This window comes from Thamnophis elegans, chromosome 14, assembly GCF_009769535.1.
Source record: "Thamnophis elegans isolate rThaEle1 chromosome 14, rThaEle1.pri, whole genome shotgun sequence".
Taxonomy (NCBI): Eukaryota; Metazoa; Chordata; class Lepidosauria; order Squamata; family Colubridae; genus Thamnophis; species Thamnophis elegans.
In genome coordinates this window covers 23968577-23991240 of record NC_045554.1, presented here as the reverse complement: position 1 = coordinate 23991240, position 22664 = coordinate 23968577, and the positions used below count along the sequence as shown (strand labels likewise).

The window sequence follows — 22664 nt, the reverse complement described above, 5'->3', positions numbered from 1 at the left end:
CACGGCACGTACAGCGCCTGCACGATGCTCCACTGAGCAGCTGGAGCGTCGCGGAGGCACGTAGAGGCACTAATACGCTGCACGCATCCATATGGACACCACCGGGCCCGTTCCAACCATACCGGTTAGAACAGGATCCGGAACCCACCACTGATATGTGTGAGTGTCTGTGAGTGACAGAGAAGGGAGGGGGGGGAGGAGAGATCATTCTTTTTTGACCAAGTGGCTCTTTGGAAATTAAGAGAGAGATGGAATTTGATGCCCCCAACCTGGCCTGGCCTGCAGACCATTAGACATTCTCAACCTTTCCTCAAAGGGCAGAACCAGAGAAGAGAGAACAACGGGGAGGGGGCTTGGGGGGGTCTAAACTCCCCCAACATGCCGCCTTTTCAAGAAACCTCTGAATATTTGTGGATTTGTGTTACAAACCTCACCTGACCGCAATTTTTCCCTTTGTGATGACTTCTGATGTCAAAATGGACTTAGCAGGAGCCATTCATCAAAGCGTTCCATAGGGAGACCACCACAGTTCTCTGGACTGGGAATCTCGAGATAGCATGAAGCCTTTTTTCTGAGGATGAAAAATCTAACTTTGAAGGGTCTCAGGATGCTTGAGTCCCTCTGTACACAGACCAAGACAACTTACAGTCCAAATAAGGAAGAAGAGAAAGAGAAATGTGATGATTAATTCTGGTTTATTTCAGTGCATGTAAGGCTGGGTCTTCACAAGACAACACGGAAAAGGTTTAACCACCTTCTACAGGCTGCTCCCGTCTCCGCAGCAGGGCCAAGCACGGGGACTGACACGGAAGGGATGCGGTGCTCTGCACATCACAGTTGCCATGAAACAGTCACTAGGTCAAGTTTCTAGATTTTGTAAGGGTTCCTTTACAAACACTGCTTCCGATACAACAAAGCTAACCATGAAGAACAATGAGGCCGGAACTCTTGGGAAGTCTGGCCTGGGAAGTGGCTAACAAAAGCAGCAGCTACAACACTGATCTGGGCATCAGCCATGCAGCCTGTTGCGGTCAGGCTCGGTGCTTCTTGATGAAGGCGATTAACCCGTTAGTTGAGCCATCGTGGGAGGTGACTGGTGCATCAGTTGCCAGTTCAGGCTCAATTTTCTTGGCCAATTGTTTTCCAAGCTCAACACTTAAGAAAGCAAAAAGAGGAGGAAAATTCAGGCTCCAGAATGAAAAGCTTTAAAACAGGCAGCAAATTCCTATTCTCACCATCCCCAATTGTTGCGAAATCCCCTTGTAAGATAACAGGAGAGGACAGCTGCGCCTGATGTCAAAACCAGACTGAAACATGTTTTGTTGTGGGAATCCAACCACTGTTCCTTGTAATCCACAGTTTATGGCTTAGCACACCATCACAAACGTTTAGGGGACAAAAACCAAGTTCACAACTACACAAACATTAAATGGTAAAAAGTTACCCAACTAACTTCTCAAACGTTGAGAAAAGATTGGAATCTTTTCATTAGAAGTTGACCGGGTCATTCAATATGTTAACCTAAACTGGGAGAAAATGTACCAAAAAGAGGTTTTATGGCTATGGCCATTTGTGTTGCAGGGAAGGTGTCAACTCGCAAAGCCTTCCAATTAGGGCATTGGTCGGAACCCCGACAGCAGGCACCTTTGATCTTCAGCCCAGATTCAATTCTTTTTCTCCAAACCAGGCAGCTTAAATTCATTTTGCCTTGTAAGGAACGCAGAACATTGATTGATTTTACGACTGCTCATTGCCCAGAATCACTTCTTTGAGATGGGCAGCCAAACAAATTGAACTGACTAAGTAAGGAGCTTCTAACTCCCAGGAAAAGCCAAGGATACAATCTCAGTGAGTGGAAACAAACACCATTAATAATTTGTATATAGACACTTACCCCCACTGGTCATAGCTATTAATATCCCATACAATTCCTTGAACAAAGATCTTGTGTTCATACATTGCTGGAAAAAGATTGTTTTCAATGAGAGAGCAGTGTTAATAATAAGTCTTTTGAGACAATATATTTAAGTCAAGAAACAAAAATATGAAAGAGGAAAAACTTACCAATTAAGGATCCAAGAATGAATGGAGTAAGTTTAGTAAAGACAATGGAATTGGTTGGGCGGTTTCCTTCAAAGACCTTTCAAGAAAGAGACAGAGGTGAAGTTTCAATGTTCAGACACATCTGCTAGTGATAAAACACTATATAAACACAATATCTTGAAGTCAAGAAAGTTTAGGGTTGGCTTCATAAACATAAACCGTGTTCCTAGGCATCCCCAATGTTACCACCTCCTCATACAGAGAAGCTCCTGGTTGCAACCCCTTTGGAACAGACTCCCACAATTCCTCATGTCCCTTTAAAGCAAGCTCAAGCTTGACGCAGCTCACCAACCTCAGGCTCTGCCCTCTATCCAGGTGGATTAAAAGGCTCATCCTCTGAAAGCTCCTAATCAATGGCAGCAGGCTAAATCAACCCATGGCATCTAGGGCACAAGCCTTGATCCCTTCCCCTTTGAGAGGACCATCCAATCCACCATCCATTGAGCAAATCAGGGAGCAAACCGAAGGAAGGCACGGTAAGTGGGCTCCCACTGAGATCTGGGGGAAAGCTGGATTCCAAGTACCTTATGTGGAAGGAGCTTCTCCAGAGCCTCTCCACTTAGTCCAGCGGCTTGTAACTCCTGGCGGGCCTCCTCTGTCGTCTTCCCTTTCATTAATGCCTCTGTTTGAGCGAGAAAGTTGGCCAGAAGAATCTAGCAGGGAAAAGCCAGAGGTTAGAATGGCAAGTTGGGCACCTGGCTGGGACAAACAACTTCTCTGTCAACTCTGCAGAATTCAGAAGTTCTGCTGAAGAGCAGCTACCAGGTCTGTAGGATCACCAGCTAAACAACAGGGAGGTCAAAAGATGCCCGGCGGGCATTCCAGGGCAACAAGGCAAATGCCAAAAGGCCAAACCTAAATCTGCCCCCTAAGTCCAGCCTGAGGAAATTAGGAAAGCATCCAATTTACATGCAACTCAGCTGTCTTATACTTTTCCCTGAAAACAGGAGAAATTGGCTCACTAGAAAAGAGGGAGACATTTAGATATGGCAGAAGTATAGAGATGTGTGTCTTTTCTTTTGTTATGCCCCCACCTTTTGGTGTGACTTTGGGGCAAAGGACACATTTTCACATGGGATATTTGGGCTTTAGTTTCTCAGCTTTGCTAGTTAAAGAAAGATCTTTCTCCGGCTAAAATTCCAGAATGCCAGGACAGATGAAGGGGGACCTGACACAGGTTGAGGTGCCTTCCTAAACTCTGCTGGGTCACACCAGGGTCTTTAGAACTGCATGGATCCACACCCTGGCTTGTGTTTTGCCTTTCCAGCAGCCAGACTCTCTTCGAAGTCTGCAACTTGAAATGGGTCCACAAATAAGTCATGGCTGAAACAGAGAAATTACAGCAGTCGATTCTTGCCGCAGGTGTGTAGATTGTACACCTTACAATGGCAGCAACATTATATGGAGAAATATAATAATTTCTCAAAACAACAGAAGAAAACGCAGGGTCAACACACTATTTTGAGAGTGGGAGAAGTTATCCCTGTATAAAAGAAAGAGTCTCATGAACTGACCCCTTTGAAATTATTGGAGGCAGGAAGGTTGCTTGTATAAAACGTGATGGACTCTGGACGATTAGCACAAGAAGGTTAGGAAGTTAAGGAAAAGTGAGCTTACCTTGTGATGCAGGCCATTTCTGATTGGATTCTGGGTCTGGGCTGGAATCAGAAAGTCACAAGGGATCATGCGAGTACCTGCAAAAAGAGGAAAAAGTCATTTTACAATAGCAGGGACACGGAACTCCTGCTGGTCATCTTATCTCATCTCTGGTCCCGGTCATGCAATCTGCTGGTGAGGCCAGCTGGAGCTCAACAAGATCTGGAGGGTCAGAGTCTGATCCTATCACGATTGCTGTACAGAGAACATCACACAACTATGTTGGCCATCAAGAACTTTGCGGACAAGTTCTGTGCAGTTAAACCATACAGCTTTGTATTCTAAATGTTAGCCTATACTCCCTCAACTCTCCCACAAACTAACTTGATGGAAGGCACAGCCGTTTGACCCCCAGGAACTCCCACCGAAGCGAATGCTTTCCTACAGTGGCTCCAGACAAATTGGACTCCGGCCTTCTTTGATTGGCTAAGATGGCTTTAAAAACCCACCCCTTCTCTGTACCTTGGTGAATCAGCTGATAGAAGGCATGCTGCCCATTGGTTCCAGGTTCACCCCACACAATTGGTCCAGTATTATAGTTCACACGGGTGCCTTTCCTTGTGATGTACTTCCCATTCGATTCCATATCCCCCTAAACAAGAACAGCAGAAGACCATCAGGCTCACTTAGCCCTCTGAAAGGACAGGAGAGCGTGGACAAGGCCAAATTCTGGGCCAGAGATGGCGCAAGGCCACGCGAAGCATGTAAGGAGAGTCAGGTATTGCTTAGGAACACATCCACCCCATACATGCATGCAGCAATGAGACTGTTCCCCCACCCCCAATAGCAATAGCAGTTAGACTTATATACCGCTTCATAGGACTTTCAGCCCTCTCTAAGCAGTTTACAGAGTCAGCATATCGCCCCCACAGTCTGGGTCCTCATTTCACCCACCTCGGAAGGATGGAAGGCTGAGTCAACCTTGAGCCGGTGAGATTTGAACCGCTGAACTGCAGCTAACAGTCAGCTGAAGTGGCTGCAGTACAGCACTCTAACCACTGCACCACCTCGGCTCTTTGTGGCTCAGGACCACCCTCAAAGAAGCATGGCCCTCAACTCCCCTCTCCACGTGAGAACCCCTTCTGCTAGAGAACACAAAGGAGTCACCTCACCTGCTGAAAGTAAGCAGCAAAGCGGTGCATGTACTGGTCATAGGGCAGCAGCGCATGGGTCTCTGTGCCGTAACAGTTGATGTACCAGACCCCCAACATCGCCAGCAGAACGGGGACATTCTTCTCCAAGGGAGCTGAGCGGAAGTGGTTGTCCTTTGGGGCGAGGAGCATAAAAACAATACTGGATTAATAGGACAAGCTAGACCCCTAGAAGGCCCAGGGCAAAACTCTAATGGAATACGGAGATTTTTAGGGCTTCCCAATTCAGATCCACTGCTAGGAGAAACATTGTTTTTTTTTTTAAGCTGAGGCCATTTTAGCCAGAGGGAATTCTAACCTGGGCCCAATAGTTCAGAATCCTCTCCGTGGGCAGCAATTTGCTTGTTATCCTTTGGGAGTGTAACTCGAGGGCTACATAGAGCCCACAGGCCCCTATTTTCCCCAACTCCAGATCAGCTGCCGAGAAGGTTCAGGGACTTACCATCCAATGGGCTCCTGCCAGCAGTTTCTCAAAATTGTCAAAACCTAAATAAAATTGTTATATTATTATGTATGCAACATTTCAAGAACGCAGGCCTTAAAGTCAAAGGCGGAATCCTATGTGCTGCTGCCCAAATCATTGCCCTCGAGGGGTTTTGAAGTAAATACTCATGTGGCTAAAAGACCCTCCCTCTGCCTGATCAGAAGGCTCTTGGTCCCCTCCCTCCAGACTATCTGCCTCCTATGGGGATCCCACATCTGAATATCTGGAAGGTGCAAATCACAGGAGTTTGTTATTTTTTTCTAGCAGTGTCTCCTCAATTGGTGCATCCCCTGGCATTGCAATATCAATGGACCTGACTTTTTTCTTTTCCACAAGCGTCTCTTTCGACCCAAAAGTCCCACATGACCTTGAATTGCTCATTTTCAAGAACTTTGTGAATTGGGTGCTCCCAGTCATTTTTGCTGCCTTCGAACCCCAACTTCTTCCAATGTATGAAAGTCAAGGTATTATGTCACTGGGAGATTATTGCTATTGCTATTATTATGGTTGATCTTCAATTGGATTCACAGTCTGGGACTGGTAAAAATTTCACAGTCCAAGTCCTACCCAAGGACCTAAGAGCTCTTAAGGGAGCATCTGACTATATAGGCAGTTTCAAGTAAGGTGGGGTTCTTTTTTTTGCAAAGTCAGAATATCCAGGTGTAATAAGTTCAAAATGTCCATGTACCTGGGCAACTCTTCAGGTATTGCTCCAATAACTCCTATTGCTATTGGTACCATTCATTTCTTCTTCCTCCTCCTCCTCATTATGCTGCTTGGCATGTGCATTGAGCGGTTTTGTACAGGCAACAAATTTCTGGTGTTTCTAATCCCACTTGGCCAAATAAACTATTCAGATAAGCATGGAAGCGCAAAAGATTGATGGAATACCACAACCTTCCAAGGTGTTTTAAAAGCATTTCTTTCCTCGGGAGAAGCTGCCTTAAGAAAGACCCAATCAGTTATTCAGCTAAACTAGCTTTCATCACCCGCCATGGAATAGTCGGTTCAGAGGGAAGCAGATACATACCAATATGCAGAGCAATGGAGAGGCCAATGGCTGACCATAGGGAGTAACGTCCACCGACCCACTGCAAAGGGAGAGGGTGGAAGGAGAAACAGAGGTTACATTTATCTGGAGCATAGGAGTGAAAATGGAAGCTTTGGGGAGGGGGGGGGCACAAAGTCTAGAAGAGCCCTTCTCATCCGGCATGAAGAAGCACCCTGTGGCCACCCTTCCAAGTTCTGCCCTGTTCTATACGTGAGAAGAAGAAAGTCAGATGGGATACTTGATATGTTACTAAGATTAACAAGCAGGGAAATAAATATTGCAACTGACAAATATTCCCCGCCTTCCTCCAAAAGGCAGATTACTCAGAGCCAACCTCCTAGGGCTTTGCATATGAGATGATCAAGGCTCCCCATTTAAATGATTAGCCCTACAATCAAGATTGCACTTCTGCCACGCAGCCCACAGCTTCCCAAAAACTTTATTGCCAAAGCCATTTTGCTGCAATCACTTGGGAGATTCAGGGGTCTCCAACAAGATGTGACCTTTAGTGGCCCAAGTGACAAGCTTTCACAGGCAAATGTCACGGCTTATAATAGCATCTTTGGATCGGCCTGAAAGCAATTAAAGCTCTTTTTACCCAGCAGCTGTTTAAACCAAGATGAAGAGCAGGATGGGCCTGGCCACTGAGGAGCCCCTGGCAGGAGAGCTGAGGAGCAATTGCAGATGCCCTGCCCTGGCACTGCTGCTGCCACAGCAAATCCCATGTGCCCCTCTTGGCCGTTCTGCCCCACATCCACTACTGCTCCTGCAACGGAGGCCACAGCCCAGGAAAAGGGGGGGGGGCTGGCAAAAGTCTGAGTTCTTTGAGCATTGCTGCCAGAGGACAGGATCCATTGGGGGGGGGAGTGGATTTATATTCCAAAACAATTAGAAAAGAGATGTGAGGTGGGAAGAAAAGCTTTACGACACCAGTATTTCAAGTGAATCAGGGTGTTTCAGGACCTGTGTTGAACACAAGGATGCCACTGCATGGCCGTGGAGGGGGCATAACACCTTCTCCAAAAGGATGCTGGCGGTGAGAGGGAAAAACTGTCCAAGTAATGGTGACCCTACATAGATTTTACTTACATCCCAAAACTCAAACATATTTGCAGTGTCAATTCCGAAGTCTTTGACTTTAGGCTGAAATACCAAGAGAAGAGAAAGCACATATGGAGGTTTGTAAGGATGTATTTCCCAGCCGTCATCCCCCGCCGCCTCCCAAGGACAGGCATTCGCAGGCGAAGGCTCCCAGCGATATGTACTCACCCCATTGGTAGAGAGGGCAGCAAAGTGCTTGGCCACAGCAGAAGGCTTTAAGTAAACAAAATAAACCAATGAGAGCAATGTTACAAGTTTTTAAACATAAGATTTATGAGAAATTTTTAAAACCAATAAAAGATGAACACGAAAAAATATACAAAATTAAATAAAGGAAAAGAAATATTTAAAGTAGTGATTTCTGATTTTTTTTCCTTACAGCAGTTACAAACCCATTGTAACTCCTCCCCCCATCAAGGCTCACTTCATCAGTGAACCTATTCAGCCCTTTTCAATCAGCAAATATAGAAGTCATTCCTTTTGCATTCATTTTCAACAAAAAGTCCATCAAGCCCTTTTCCTGTCTTTTATAATAAATTACTTATTGTTTCAACTTTGGTCAATCAGCTCAATTTTGTCTCTTCTGCTAATCCCATCATCTTCACAGTCCAACCCTCCATTTTTTCCATCTTTGTGCACATAAATAACAGCCTCCCTGTAATCATCGTATATAAAACCAATTTTCCATGAGTCTTTTCTACTTGGTTCTCTGTGAGACCTAATAGAAGTAATTCTGGTTTCATCTCCATATTAATTTTGAAAATTAATCTGCATCGTTACCTATATTTTGAGCCAATATTTTTTCCCTTTTTCAACATTACATCTTCTGAGGAGCAAAGGATCCCTCTGGAGCAGCCAGTAGTCGCTTCTACGTTGTGAGATTTAAGTCATGCTTAAAGAAATTCCTTCAGAGAAGGCAAATCAAGAGAAAAGCTGCTCTCCGTCTCGATTCAAGGCAGCCTATGGGTAATGCACCATTGCACAGTGAGCTCCAGAGAGTCTTCATCCCAGTGGGAGCCTTCAGAGATGCCAAAATGCGATTTTTTAATGGCCCCAGTTTAAGAAAGGCAACTCTGGGGGAACTGCAAGATTAAGATAGCCTTTATTGCCATTTTTTACCACGAGCAACTGGGCCACATTAACAATGACATTCTGTCATTGTTGCTCTCAAGAGAAAGTATACAGCTACCCATAACACACATATATACATGCTATATACATACATATATACCTAAACCCATAGATGATAGATAGGGGATAGATGGCAGACAGACAAATCATTGTCCATTTTGAATACATAATGGAAAGAGGAGAGTTCACAAGGTTGATACTACTGTGTTTCCTGGAAAATAAGATAGGGTCTTATTTTTGGGGAGGTCTTATTATTTTTGAGGTGCAGGAGGCAGCGAGCGTGGTCACCTCATGGCTGCTGCTGTGTTGCAATATTTTCAAGGAGGCCTTATTTTAGTGCATGTGCTCAAAAGCCCCATTGGAGGGTCTTGTTTTCAGGGAAACAGGGTATATGGAACACAACTGAATCTAGATGTTCTGCTTTGGATACGAGGAAGGCAACTGAGGTCCTAAGAAATTGATCATTAAGATAAACCAGATGAATTAGGATTAATATGACATGCGTGCTCTGCTCCCACAAATAAGAACTGAAAGAACCCAAAGTTTCTAGGGAGCAGGAAGGCCTACTGCCAGCAGGCAGCCTGGCATGAGAGACTACAACTGACTCAGGCAAGGATGAAGGCAGGGAAGCAAAGGACCTGAACAAGTGAGAGGCAGGCCTGGATGAGATACCACCCAACGGTTCGGAGGCTCCCATAGATGGGTCCCTTGGCAATTTACAGACTGCTATGGGAATCAAGAATCCTTCCCCCTTTTCCATTCAGAGGGAGTCCAGAAAGCTGGACACAGCCACAGATTGCCAGCTAATTCAACGGCTGGGCCTCCCCAGCTGCCAGCATGCATTGTGCACTTTGGAACACAGCCAATTAGCGACTTGGAAGGCTGAGAACTCATTGCTGGAAAGTGTGTGTGTGTGTGTGTGTGTGTGTATGCATGCGTTTAGGCTGTTGTTGAGGAACATCAGGGACACCCCAATAATACTGCTCCTGTTCTGAATGCAATCTGGACACCACTTCCGTTATGCCTTCAGCTGGACAATATCACGTAAGAGTCCTCCTGGGTCACTCTAGGCCAGGGGTGTCAAACTCTATTTCATTGAGGGTTGTGTTTGACCTCAGGGAGCTGGGGTGGGCGTGGCTAGCGGACCAGATCTAAGTACCCCGCAGGTCAGATCTGGCTCCTGGACCTTCGGTTTGATACCCCTACTCTAGGCTATAGTCCCGTCCCAGAAACTCATTAATGGGTCCTCATTGATTCCTCTACACTTTCAAAAACTAGTCTTTCCTCTACACTTTCAAAAACTAGGCTTTTATCAGCTAACTATCCCTGCCAAAGATAATCTGATAGGAAACAGATAGCAGAGAAGCTACTGGAGAATAGAAGGAATAACTTGAGAAGCCTATTTATAGACCATCTCTGAAAAGGCCACTCTCCCTCTGGCCATAGTCCAAGGAAAAGCATCCAAGTCATCAAAGCATTCTCATGTTGTCGTGCCATATCACAAGCCCCTCAACGCTGCAAGGCGTTTAATAAAACAGCTTGGGTGAAACTGGGTAGGCAGACGCCCCTTTCAGGAATGGGTGCTTCACCCCAAGTAAAATCCCCTTCTGTGCCAAGTTTAATCTGACCGGGATGAATAGTGGCTCCCTCCTAAAGCAGAGTTGGGAGTCCATGGTTTGGATACAGCTTTAGCAATGGATGCCCCTCTCTTCTGCATCAGGAACTTTGGCTTGAAAAGCAAAGGGGGAGGGGCAATGTGAGGCCTGCAGCCATCTTTTCTTTTGGGTCTTTAGCCTGCCACACCTTCTATTATTCTGCTATGCATTTTCTATTGTGATGAAATGGGAGGGGGGATTGTACGGAGTTAGATGCTATGTAGCCATAACAAAATTCTTTCTAGAAAGCCAAGGTCATCCTTTGTCTCTGCACCTGACCGGAACTGGATGGGTGGAAGGTGCCAGCATGGCAGTGGGAGATTGGACCGAGTGATGGACTTGTGGGTATGGGGATGCAAGATCTTGAACTTTCCACTGGGTGGGGAAACCCGGGAAGCCTTCAGATTCGGGTTTTCCCAGATGTGCCAACATGGCTCTCTTAATAAACTGGAACTTTGAGCAATACTTTGCCTTGGATTCTGATGTACTTTTGGATGCTATTTGAAAGCCTGACAGGCAGGTTGATTTGACTTTGAATGTAGACTTTCAGGTAGGATGCCAAAGTACCAACAAACCCTTGAAAAATTCAAAAATTGTCCTTCTGAAGATTCAAAAAAGGCCTATATATATCCACACACCTTTTATAGTAAGAACTGTTTGCATGACACCAGACAGAAGTTTTGCAGTGGTGAGTCCTATCTTGTTCCCGATCTTTAAATCATTCAAAGACAAAGCCAGGCAAATTATGGAATGCTCCCAGGTAAACTGAATACCCAGCAACCGTCAGTCGAGATCTCAACTTCTCACAGGCTGTAGAGCAATCAACAACCTTCTCAGGATGCACAGCCCCTTCCTCTGGGAGGACAGGCATCTCTAATCCTGCTGGCATTTGGAAGCAAGTTAAAACCATCTTTTGGCTCTTAGTTCTTCCTGGCACCTTTGTTTCGTTATTTCACTTTTCTCATTTTGTGTTCTCTCTTTTATCTTTTTGTTACCCACCCAAAAGACTGGGATGGGAAATGTTGGAAAAAAACAAAGCCACCCAGTGTCATTCTAGACAGCTAGATAGGTAGCACATAAATTATAAAATAAAATAATAAAAAATAAAATAAAATCAACCTTTACTTACATCTTTAGCAGCTTGAAGGAACCATTCTTTGGCAGTTTCAGCATTCGTGATGGTTTCTTGAGTGGTAAAAGTCTAGGAACCAAGAGAGAAGAAAGAGTGAAAGGCCTGGTTAGGTCATCTAGCAACTCAGTACCTGGTGGAGCAAAGCCAGGGTGAAGGTCCCTTCAAATGGGCCCTGGGGCTTCTTGGGACAGAATCAGCTGTGCAGCAGTCGCAGAGACAAAGGTTGAAAGTCTTGGTAACCCGACTGGTTGCAGAGAGAGAATGGAGAACTGCTTAATTTTGAATCAGGTTAGCACTAACATAATGAAGCATCTTTGTGAACAGGCCAAATAAGTTCCTTTTCAACTATTTCATTACCAAGGCCTCTAAGGAAAACTACCCCGATTCTACAGAAAGAAAGGCTAAATTCCATGCTCACTCACTGATTGCATGTTTTGGTACTTCATTAGGTTCTCTCAGTCACAGAAACGACAAAAATACTAGAACTCCAAGCCACTACAAATCAATGACATTCTGACTCTTTAGCGATTCTGCTTCGACCTGTCTAAATAACATTTTGCATGTTTTTAGTTCTTTGACTTAATTTGATATTTTAACTATTATTGCAAACATACTTGTTTATTACTGGGAGAAGGAAACAATCCATTTGGAACTCTTTATGCAATTGGGGTAAAAGCCACCAGAGCCCCAAGACTTATTCCTGGAAAAATGTGTGTAGTCCCATTCTCTAACAGCTGATCATTGGTAACAACTTGGAATCATTGGTGGCTGCCTTCCCCCACTCCCCCCATCCACCCAACATTTAAGCAGGCAACTTGGCTACTGAGTTCCAGCCAATCTGCTCCTTAGCCAAACGTGGCTACAATGTAGCAACTGCAATTGCTTAAGCTCACTTTTTCTTCTGCAGCTGTTTCTGTGTCACTCTCTCTCTGCCATGTTGTTGTTCATGCAAAAAATTGGTTGTAAGTGCATGCACCGATCAGATTTTTTTTAAAAAAAAATACTGTTGAACTTATGAATGGTCATCAAATGAAGTAGCCACTAAATGAGAAATGACTGTTTTTATGACATAATTATGCAGCTGATTAGGGACCAATCTTCTCTACTGGATCTACTTATTCAAGCACTCACATGTAACCCTAGGGACTAACATTACCTCTTCTCCCAAAATAGTTTGTTTTTTTAAAAAAAAGCAAACTTAAAAAATGCCACTCATACCGTTACATACCTATCTAGTTTTTCAACAATGACAAGATAGTTTTCCCAATGAAAATGTAAGGCCAAATATTTTAACCCATGGAGTCATCGTGGTAAAGTACTTAGAATGCAGTATTGCAGGCTGATTCTGCCCACTGCCAGTAGTTCGATCTCAAGGTTGAATCAGCCTTCTATCCTTCAGAGGTCGGGAAAATGATAACTCAGATTGTTAGGGGCAATAGGCTGGCTCTGTAAACACCTCAGAGAGTGCTAGAAAGCACTGTGGAATGGCATGAGTTTAAAAGTATAAACGTATAAGCGCTATTGTTAATGAACCCAAATGTACACTGTGAAGTTCTCTTTATATATCAGCCTCCAAAACCTAATTATTTCCAAGAAGGGATTACAAGGACTGTAGCAGTGCACAAATTGCATTTTGCATCCATCACACTTCCCAAAACATTAGAGTGCCTAGATCCAGAGTTTTGCTATCATTTGAACCAAAGATGAGGCAAAGATAAACAAGATGCCTCATCCTCATAACCCTCAACAGAGGGGTTGGCCCTGGCTGGATGGCCCCAGACAATCTCCATCACCATATTATGCTCATTCCAAAATAACACTTGGTGTCAAAAGACCCCAATGACTGCTCCTTCAATGACTGAGCTGGCCACCCTGGAGAATAAAACAGGAAGCAAGCCAGTTGCTAATCCCTCCTTAGTCTTCGTATGGATGAAAAAATGAATGCTTAGGGCTCACCGACACTTTGAATCTTTTCCACCACATTAATGATCCTGAGCTGCTTCAGCAAGGCTCACCCTCCAGATTGCCAAGAAAGGCAGAGACCGCCTCACCTCTACTGATGAAAGAACGGGAAAAAGTCTCCTTCCCCAGAGCAGGACATACCTTGGAGGCAATGATGAAGAGCACTGTCTCAGGATTCAGCTCCGCCAGAGTTTTGGCCATGTGGGTGCCATCAATGTTGGACACAAACCAAACACGAGGGCCTCCCTTGGAGTAAGGCTTCAGCGCTTCGGTCACCATGAGGGGCCCCTGGATGAAGAAGACAAGCCTTGAACATTGCTATGCTCCGGAACTCACCAGTCCTGCACAGGCAGATGCTGCAGAGACTCACTCACTCACCAAATCAGAACCACCAATGCCAATGTTGACCACGTCCGTGATGGCTTTTCCAGTATAGCCCTTCCAGTCTCCACTACGGACTTTCTGTAAGAAAGAAGAGAACGGCCTGTTCAGAAAGTATGTTTGCCTCTGGGGGCCATCAGGTTTTAAAACTTTGCTTTAAAACAATGCTGAGGCTGAATGCCTTAATATTCTGCGACTGGGGACGTCCAATCTGCTCATTTAAGTAAACCTGCAAGATCGTTTTTACAATTCTATGGTCCTAATTTTACTCTTCAATCTGCGATTCAGCCTGTTTTCTTATTTTGCTTTTTTATGCTAGAAATGTTTCCATGGGCCTTTCTTTTCATGACTCCGTTGTGCCTCCCCAGCCCAACCTCTTGCCTTCTCCAAAGTATGCTGCTATAATTCCACAACAAACAAGGGCATCTCGCTCTTTAGACTCGAACTGTAGGTCCACCACACCACATTCTACTTGGACAACTATATTCACAGCAAGATGTTTACCATCCCCCCTAAAACTCACAAGCCTGCAATTTAATGAGGGTTACAGTAATACTCAACAACTATCTGTTTGAGGACTGTTCAAACTTACAATGATGCTCAACAAAGGGACTAATGATCTGTGCCCAAAGCTAAAGCTGTTGCAATAAGCATACACACACACACACACCATCACAATTCAGAGCCAGCAGCCCACCCACACTTATGACCATAGTGATGCTTCAATTCACCCCACCTCTGCCACTTTGGCCCCCTGTGCTCCATTACCTCCTAGGCCAGTGATGGTGAACTTTTTTTTGGCTCCCTTGCCAAAAGCAGGGAGACCGCAGGAGGGGGGGGGGTCATGCACAGGTGTGCCACACCTATAATGGAATGTGCACAACCCCAGCGCGCATGACCAGCGCTCCCCCCCATTTTTGATGTGCTTTTTTCACCCTCCTCAGGCTCGAGAGGCTTTATAGATGTCTGGGGAGGGCGAAAACTGCCTCCCCTGCCCCCCCCCCCTGCCCCTCTGGAGGCTTTAGGAGCTTCCCTAAAGCCTCCGGAGTGTGAAAAACCGGCCCTAGGGGCAAAGCAGAAGTTCGGGAATGGACTTCCGGTTTGCTCGTAGGGCCGGTTTTAGCCCTCCGGAGCCTTCAGGGAGGCTTCAGGGAATCTCTGCCTGAATGTGCGCTGGCCAGCTGACAGGGCAACACCTCACACAGGCGGCACGCGTGCCATAGGTTCGCCACCACGGTCCCAGGCTGACTCCTCCATCTTCTTGCTCCCGCTGCTGACGAAGCCTGGCCAGCGTGGCCCTAGGCAGCTGCTGGCTGTTCCAGCTTTCCAGAAGCTGTGCATGGCCTCCTTCAGATCCTGTGTAGCCTCCCCAGAAGGTTTGGAAGCCTTCCAAAGGCTCACCAGGGGGCCATGGGCTCTTGGAGAATGGTGTGAGTGGCCTTGTGGAGAAGGACTGGCATGGCCAGAGGGTCTTGGTGGGCAAGGCTATTTGGCAGCAGGATCAAGTGAACGGTGAAGGTCCAGTGCAGGGTGGCGTGGGCATCTGGGCAGGGCTTCTGGAGGGAAGGGGGGCGCCATTGGAGGTTTATGGGCGTTGGATGCTTCTCTATGTGGGGGGCCTTTTTGCTGAGCTGCTGGGCCAAGTGGGGGTAGCTGTGGCCTCTTTCCCTGCCCCCCTTGTGCTCAGGCCACACTGCAACACCCATCAACCTGTGCTGAGCCTCCAAGTCCCTACCTGGGGCTCCGTCTGCTTAACCAGCAATTCTCGCATTACAATGGTGGCAGCTGGGATTGTGGTTGTTAAGCAGAGTGGCCACATGACGCCTCAACCATTTTACCTAGTGACCAGTCCCAATTGTGGCCGTAAGTCAAGGTAATACAGGTATAAGTCATAGCAGTATACCACCATTTTATGTAATACAGATAGTCCTCGGTTAATGACAGGAAATGCTTTATACCTGACAGAAATTCTTCATCTTCTCCAATACTTTGTTGACTTCTGGAACAACATCTTTGCCTTCAACGAGGATTGGAGTATTGGAGCGATTCCGGAGAGCGATGTGAAGCACAGCTCGGTTCTGCAGCAGGAAGTGAGGAGAGGAGAATGAAAGCAAGTTCAGCACACACAAACCCTTACCCACCTCCCCCGCAACTACCCAAGAGAGACCTGCAGCACAAGTGCCACTCTGCTGGGCATTCAACCAGAGTAACTGTTGATCTAGAAACCAGTGCAAGCCAAGACTATTCCATCTTCCTGTCACCTCGCCATTCCCACAATCCCCTTAGGAAAGACTGGAGGCCTCTTCGGCCTGGTTCCTCCTACAGCCTTTCTTCATCCTTGACTTGTGACCTCCCCAGAAAGGCTGCTTGCCTGTTTCCTCTAAAGGCAGGCTCCACACTTTGTGTAAAAAATATAAATGTAACGTGGTTCAAAATTGCTGAGAGCAAAGCCAGTCACAGCTTTCTGGGATGCCAAGCGCTGAGGGAGCAACCACAGGCAGGCTGCACAGGACCATAGCCGCCACAGAGGACTTTGGCCTGTTGCTGTGACAGGGGCCTGAGCGAGCCTTCCCGTGATGCTCTCCCAAGATCACGCTTAAGTAACCTGGCACTGCACCAGGCATGATTGGTGCTGTGTCGGTGTCTGGAAATTGTGACAGCCGAAGGGCCAGGAGGGAATGCCAACCGCTAGACTTGGCTAGAATTCCTCCCGATAATCAGGTAGTTGCAGCCCCCTAAACTAGTTTGGAGAACAATGGCTCCATGAACGTTGATAGCTTCTCTCTGTAAAGTTTTAATAGGTTTTTCCAAACCAAACATTTTAGAAAACTTAATAAAAAGCATTTCACTAAGAGATCAGTAGGCAGCTTGTCCTTAGCGGTCAGCCATCTATTTTTATTTTCACCAGCAAACCACCAATTATCTGAACTGAACATGGCTAGCCTATCCCATCACCTGCACATTCTGGTCCACAAATCCGGAGGCTAGGAAGAAGCCTAGGTTACTGGAGATTCTTCAGAAACCATTTAAATATTGCTTTTACTTTTGTGCAGCTATTACACAATCAAATAACGAACATAAGCTGAGGGTTATAGAAGAGGAACTCCAGTGGATTCTGAGGAACTTGCTTTGCTCATGTAATTCCTCTAAGATGTATTTTAAGCTGCCCTCCACCCTCCCAAAGAGCATCGGGTCATTTGGCTTTGCAGAAGCAAAGGGTTTCTGCAAGACTTTCCACGGGCATCTTTTCAGAACTTCTGACTATCAAAACGACACAATTCTGCTCAGATGACATTGTCAAAACCAGTCGGCAGATTTTATGTAAGTATTTCATATATAATTAATAAGATGCCCAGTCAGCTTGTAAGGGAGATGGGTGGCATAGGAATATAATAAATAAAAATAAAATAAATAAAATAAAAATAGTTGAATCAAGTCCTCATAATGTGTGTGTGTAATAAACCTATTTGCTCTTAATCTCAAGCCTCCAAAACCAGATCATAAATGTTATTTCCTCTGCTGATCTGACCACTGTATTATTTGTGGTCTCTGCATTTGGACAGAAAGGTCCCAGGGAGGTTGTGCTTCTTGACCTGATGCCTTCTCCTACTCTTACTCCTTCCAAACTGGAGTGGGAGGAAAAGGAGGAAATATTATACCACCTGAATGTCATGGGGAGGCCTGTCTCCACACCCAGATTTTAGAGACTCATGGGATGTGCAAAACAAGGCAGGGGAGGCAGGAGATGCGGCTTCTGCATTCTTTCCGGCTCCCCTACCTCCAGTAGGCACAGCAGACCGCAGTTTCCCTTGGATGGCCAAGTGCCACATTGTCCCTGGGCCTGCTGTATGCATGCGCTACTTCTCCTCTGGATCAGAAGGGGCCTGGGACAGAGCAGTTGTCAGCAGCCAGGGCAGGGCATTTTCTCTGTATGGCTGCTGGATGCATCTGGCCTATTTCCAAACACCACCTTACTTTTGCCAGCTCTCCCCCTTCCACAAATTTGGCCTAGGCTCTTCAGTTTAAGGAGAGTTATCTTCCATTTTTTCACACATTTGTATTTATATCTTGGGCCTTGGGATAAAAATACCCAGTGATGCTAGACACCACTTTCCTCCACCCTCCCCCACCCCAAGGAGATCACCCAGCCCTGGGCCAGACTGGCCTCTCAAATTATTTTTCTGTTCTACTTAAGAACCCAAAATTGTTCGGATCCAGTTGCTTACAGCTATTAATCCTTTAAAAGAGTTGAAATCCGCCGATCGGATGGGCTGAAAAAAGCAACCAAATGATGGCACACTCTTCTAGCCCGAAGCCTAAAGGTTACTATTTCACAAGCATGAAGAACCTTCAGATCACGGATAAGAACAGCTCCTACCTCAGTGAAGTTGATTTTTTCTCCAGTGAACATTTGCTCTCTAGCTTTTTCAACGCCTCTCGATTTGGCCTGAAAGTTAAAGGAGCTGTTTAATGTAGGAAATAACAGGCTTTTCAAATCCTCCAGCACAAACCAGATAAATAGCTGGTCCATTTTCCATACATAGCCAACTTCTCCAGGTATCTGAGCTGACCTTTTGTCTGGCAGCTCAAGGTAGCCCTATGTAGCTGTTCTCTTTCTCACTGACTCCCATAACAACATCCCTTCCAGGTGGGCTAGGCTGAAAAACTGGCACAAAGTTAGCCCAGGCATTTTCCACAGTGGAATGTGGGCTGGAACCTGAGTATGCCAGGTGCAGGTCCAACCCATCCCCATTGCTGGTCATCAGGGAGGCTGGTGCATTAATGGCAGAGTTCTTTTCTGCTTCATTTTCTTTCAATTAGAACTGGGCATATCAGAGACTCCTAGTCGAAAAGAGGGCACTGAATTCACCCCTTTCTCATGGCAGAAATCGAACGTCCCTGACAGAGAACCACTCCTTGTGGTCCATGTCTAGGAAAGGGGAAAGTAAAATATCCCTTAGGAAAGTCAGGTCAAACCCCCAAAATACCTCCTATGGTCAGAATTAGTGGAGGCAAGTGGTAGATCGAAGGATTTATAAAGAGGAACACCTAAAGCCCAACCTGCCAGAGCCTAGAAATATGGAAACACCACCCTCTATCAATTCATCAATGTTTCTATCTGGAGGAGATTCGTTTTAGATTATTTATAAGATGAGCTGGCTGTGTGGGGATTTTTGTTTGCTTATGGTTCATTGTAAAAAGCACATGCAATGCAGGTCATACATAAATGTGACCAAAAGTTTTAAAACATTATTGAAGACGTAACGGATTAAATTACCAGTTCCACCAGCAGCTTCATAACTTCTTCTGTAACAAGATTCTTCGAATAGTCCACCAAGATGTCCCCATTCTCTGTCTTCAGGGTCACACTGCAAGAGAGTAAGCAACTCCATTGCATAAACGAATATCCTACCACTTGTCTTATCTGAGGAAGGAAAATATGTAGAAGGAAAATCCTAATAATCCGCTAATCCAAATAGGAGCCTGAGAAAAGGCATCAGACAAATGATAGTAAACATTTTGCTGTTGTACAGATTATTTTTAAGCAAGCCAGTTTTTCAGGGAAATATCCACAGGTGTCAGTCCATAGGGAAAGAAGAACCAACATTAGGAATGAACAGTTAACTCCTCAGCAGTTCCTCTTCCCAAATCAAGAAATAAAGGCAGCCAGCAGCTGAGGTACCTCTAAAATATCCCCGAAGGGAAACATGGGTGAAGTCGTCATTCCAAATTTCCAAGGAAGGCTCCTACACTATGGCAGAGCAAGTGAAACACTGGGACAACACATTAAATAGAGCAAGCAGCTGGCTCTCAGGTCAGCTCAGGACAATACCGCCAATTAAGGCTACTTGCGTAGGCTTTAGTGCACCCATTGCCTTGGAAGGGTAGCACATTGCTAGCACCAATGTTACCTAGTTTAGGTAATGAAATGCCTGCAAGAAAACAAGCTCAGAGAGCACCAAGGACCCCTCATTTCAACTTTGAGCTACGCATATTCCCCATTATAGGGTAGGTCTGGTTTTCTATCGCAGAGCAGGACCTGAAATCAGAGAAATGGTCAGGAATACAAAGGAGTCCCGGAGTTAACCAAATCCCAGAGGTTATTCCTCTCAGTCTCTAAAAGTTTACACCACCACCTCCTCACATGCTTTCTTCTCATGCTCATTTCCCCATGTACCCTCCAAGAAACCGAGCGCTCAGAGAAAAATAAGCATGTCATGTATGCCACAGGCACATTGAAAAATCAGGGGCAACTTGTCTTTCTCCAAGCTCAAAAATTCTTCTGCTGCTGAGGAATGTTTGCCTTCACTTGAGGAAAGATAAGAAAATGCGTCCATAGAGCATCAAACAGGAACAGAATTCACTGGGAATCCTGGGCCTTTGGTACCAAGGTGTGCCCCCCCAAAGATACTGTCTCTGCACAGCTCCTGGTCATTCTCCTTCCAAGGTCTAGCTGGACTTGAAGCTTCTCCCTCCTATGCAGTTCAAAAATTTTGAAAATTAGTGTACAGCATAGGCTGGAAACTTTTTTCTTAGAGTTTATGGATAAAACAGTGGAAAGATCTCATGGTGTTTTGTTGTTATGTAAGATAATAGAAACACAACTTTATTTGCTCAGCTTTGGAAAGATCCTATCCGCAAATGGTTAATAAAAACAGAACTGGCAACAGCTCTCATGATAGAAAAATAATCACCGAAGAAATTTATAATTGGAAGCCCCTTTTGTAAATCAAATTTTGACATACGGATATGTTGATTGTTAAAACTTAAAAAGGGGGAAAGAATTACTATTTTCCTTTCGGGGGGAAATGGAAATTTTATTATAACCTTAAAAATTAAGAGTCAATTTTAAGCATCCTTTCTATCCCTGGAAGAAGTCCTAAGAAGAAGTTCTTTGTATATTGGTGTTTTCTTTTCTTTTTTAATACCCTTTTCACACTATATCTATTCTCTCTTTACTCTTATAGTTTCTATTGTTAGTTTGTTTTTACATGTATATTTAATAATTTAATATATGTAATAAAATTATTTGACAAGAAAATGTAGCTTGTTATGTTGAAAAGTTACTTGCTTTTGTAATAGATACAAAAGAGTAAAGAAAAATAGTGAGGAAAAGATGTTCTTTATTGTATCAAAAGTTCCAATGCATTTCCAAGGAGCCATCTTTCATTAAGAAATCAAATGAACTGGAGAGCTTGTAAAAAGTGGATACTCATTTCCTCCTAATTTTATTTTGTGGCTATTTCCATAAATAGATCAGCCAAAACAGAACTCTGATGAGTTCTGAAGGGGTATTTTAGAAAATGCTTTATTTATACCTCACCAAGACATTGATTGCACCTCTTACTCAAGGAGGGAAACATTCCACAAAAACGTTCAGTTCAACCATAAAAAAATGTATTTCAAACTGGACATGAGAACATGAGAATCCAGATTTTCTGGATGTGCAGGATATTTTCTGTGTTCCTTCAGGTCATGTTTCTGGCATAAGTGGTTTGTCCTTGCCTGCTTCTTCTGGCAGTTTTCAAGGTCACCCAGGTGGCTTTGGGCCAGCAAAGAAGCAGAATTCTGGGTTTGTAGCCTGGTGCCTTAACACCACACCCAACTGACCCTCTGGATAGAGAAGGCGGAAGAAATCTCTCCGCAGGCAGAAAACCAGAAAAGAGCTACTTCCTGATTTTCTTTAAAATGTTGAAAGCCATTTTGCAACAGGTAGTGGAAACTCTACCCAAAACCACCAAAACTAGTTCAATGAACAGGCTAATGTTTCAAGAGGAATGCAAGAGCCATTTACTGCAAACTGACCACACATAGAAGAAAGCAAAAGCGTTGCTTTGGATGCTTATTTTGCTATCCCAGTTATCATCAGAGCTGCTGGGAGTCCAAGGACATCAGGTTTCTACAGAGCAACCGAGGAAGCAGCTTCACACATTCATGAAGGCCCATCGGCAGAAACAGCCCCCGATTCTCCCTTTGCACAATCCTCTCGACTTGCTGGGTTCGTGCAACGCACAAAGACAATCGGGGACTGACGCTAATCGAGTTGGACGGAGGGAGCCAAGGCAGCCGCGGGGCCTTCTCGGGGATGGTCCTGGGGGAGGCGCGGGTGCAGCTTCCACGGGGCTCTGCGGGCCCACCAAGGAACGACGGGCGGAGGCCCCCATGGCTCTCTGGGCCTGAATGGGTGCAAAGGAAACCCCCCACCACCGCCCGCCTGTTAGAAGCGGCCGAGCCCCAGCCACGCACAGAGGCCCCTGCGGGAGGAAGGGCCCGAGCAGAAGCGGCGGCCACGCAGGGCGCCCTTCCCGGGGTTCCCTCTGGAGAGGCCCCCGCAGCGTCTCTCCCCACTGCGGAGCAGAGCCGACCCTTCGCCCCCGAGCCCTTCCGGCCCCTCTCCCTGGAAAGCCCCCACCCACCCAGACCGCCTTTCCAGAGCCTTCTGCGGCGCCTGGGCTCGGTCCTCCGCGCCACGGGCCTCCAGGCCGCCCGCTTTCCCTCCCTTCAGCCCCGGGGGACCTTTCCCCAAAGCTTCCCCGCTTTGCAGCCGCCACCGCCCCTGGGTCAGCCCGGGGAGGGGGAGGGGGAGGCCGGTGGGGGAGGAGGCCGGAGCGGCGGGGGGCGCCCACCTGAACTTGTGGAAGCGCTCGGGGTCGGCCTCGAAGAGCTTCCGCAGCACCAGCTGCCCGGCGTGGGCCCGCTGCCATTCGGCCAGCCGCTGGAAGCAAGGATCGGCGGAGAGCGCCATGATGTGTCGGGGAGCGCAGGAGGGGGGGAAAAAGGAGGGCACGGGCGCTTTTGACCGGAGTCTAAGCTCCGCCCCCCTCTCTTTTGCCACGCCCCTCGCGACGCCTCTCCG

The 22664-nt window shown here is 46.0% G+C and overlaps 1 protein-coding gene across 1 annotated transcript; it reads right to left on the bottom strand.

Annotated features, from left to right (window-relative positions):
• Positions 1-676: 676 nt before the first annotated feature.
• Positions 677-22598, bottom strand: GPI (glucose-6-phosphate isomerase). Its single transcript, XM_032230356.1, has 18 exons — positions 22435-22598; positions 19086-19176; positions 18186-18254; positions 15766-15885; positions 13805-13888; positions 13568-13714; positions 11462-11533; positions 7715-7759; positions 7535-7588; positions 6425-6485; positions 5353-5396; positions 4872-5024; positions 4222-4351; positions 3721-3797; positions 2628-2756; positions 2065-2140; positions 1895-1961; positions 677-1155 (listed from the first exon to the last, which is right to left on the bottom strand). The coding sequence occupies exons 1-18, from the start codon at positions 22551-22553 to the stop codon at positions 1032-1034; spliced, it is 1662 nt and encodes a 553-aa protein (XP_032086247.1). The 5' UTR covers positions 22554-22598; the 3' UTR covers positions 677-1031.
• Positions 22599-22664: the final 66 nt, after the last annotated feature.

What these genes read in the sequence shown, in the direction of transcription:
- GPI (XM_032230356.1), bottom strand. Translation starts at nt 22,553, where the DNA reads ATGGCGCTCTCCGCCGATCCTTGCTTCCAGCGGCTGGCCGAATGGCAG. An exon ending in TTGCTGCTTACTTTCAGCAG is followed by an intron (nt 4,352 to 4,871) that starts GTGAGGTGACTC and finishes GTTCTTGTTTAG; the next exon opens with GGGGATATGGAATCGAATGG. An exon ending in AATAGCTATGACCAGTGGGG is followed by an intron (nt 1,156 to 1,894) that starts GTAAGTGTCTAT and finishes TGCTTTCTTAAG; the next exon opens with TGTTGAGCTTGGAAAACAAT.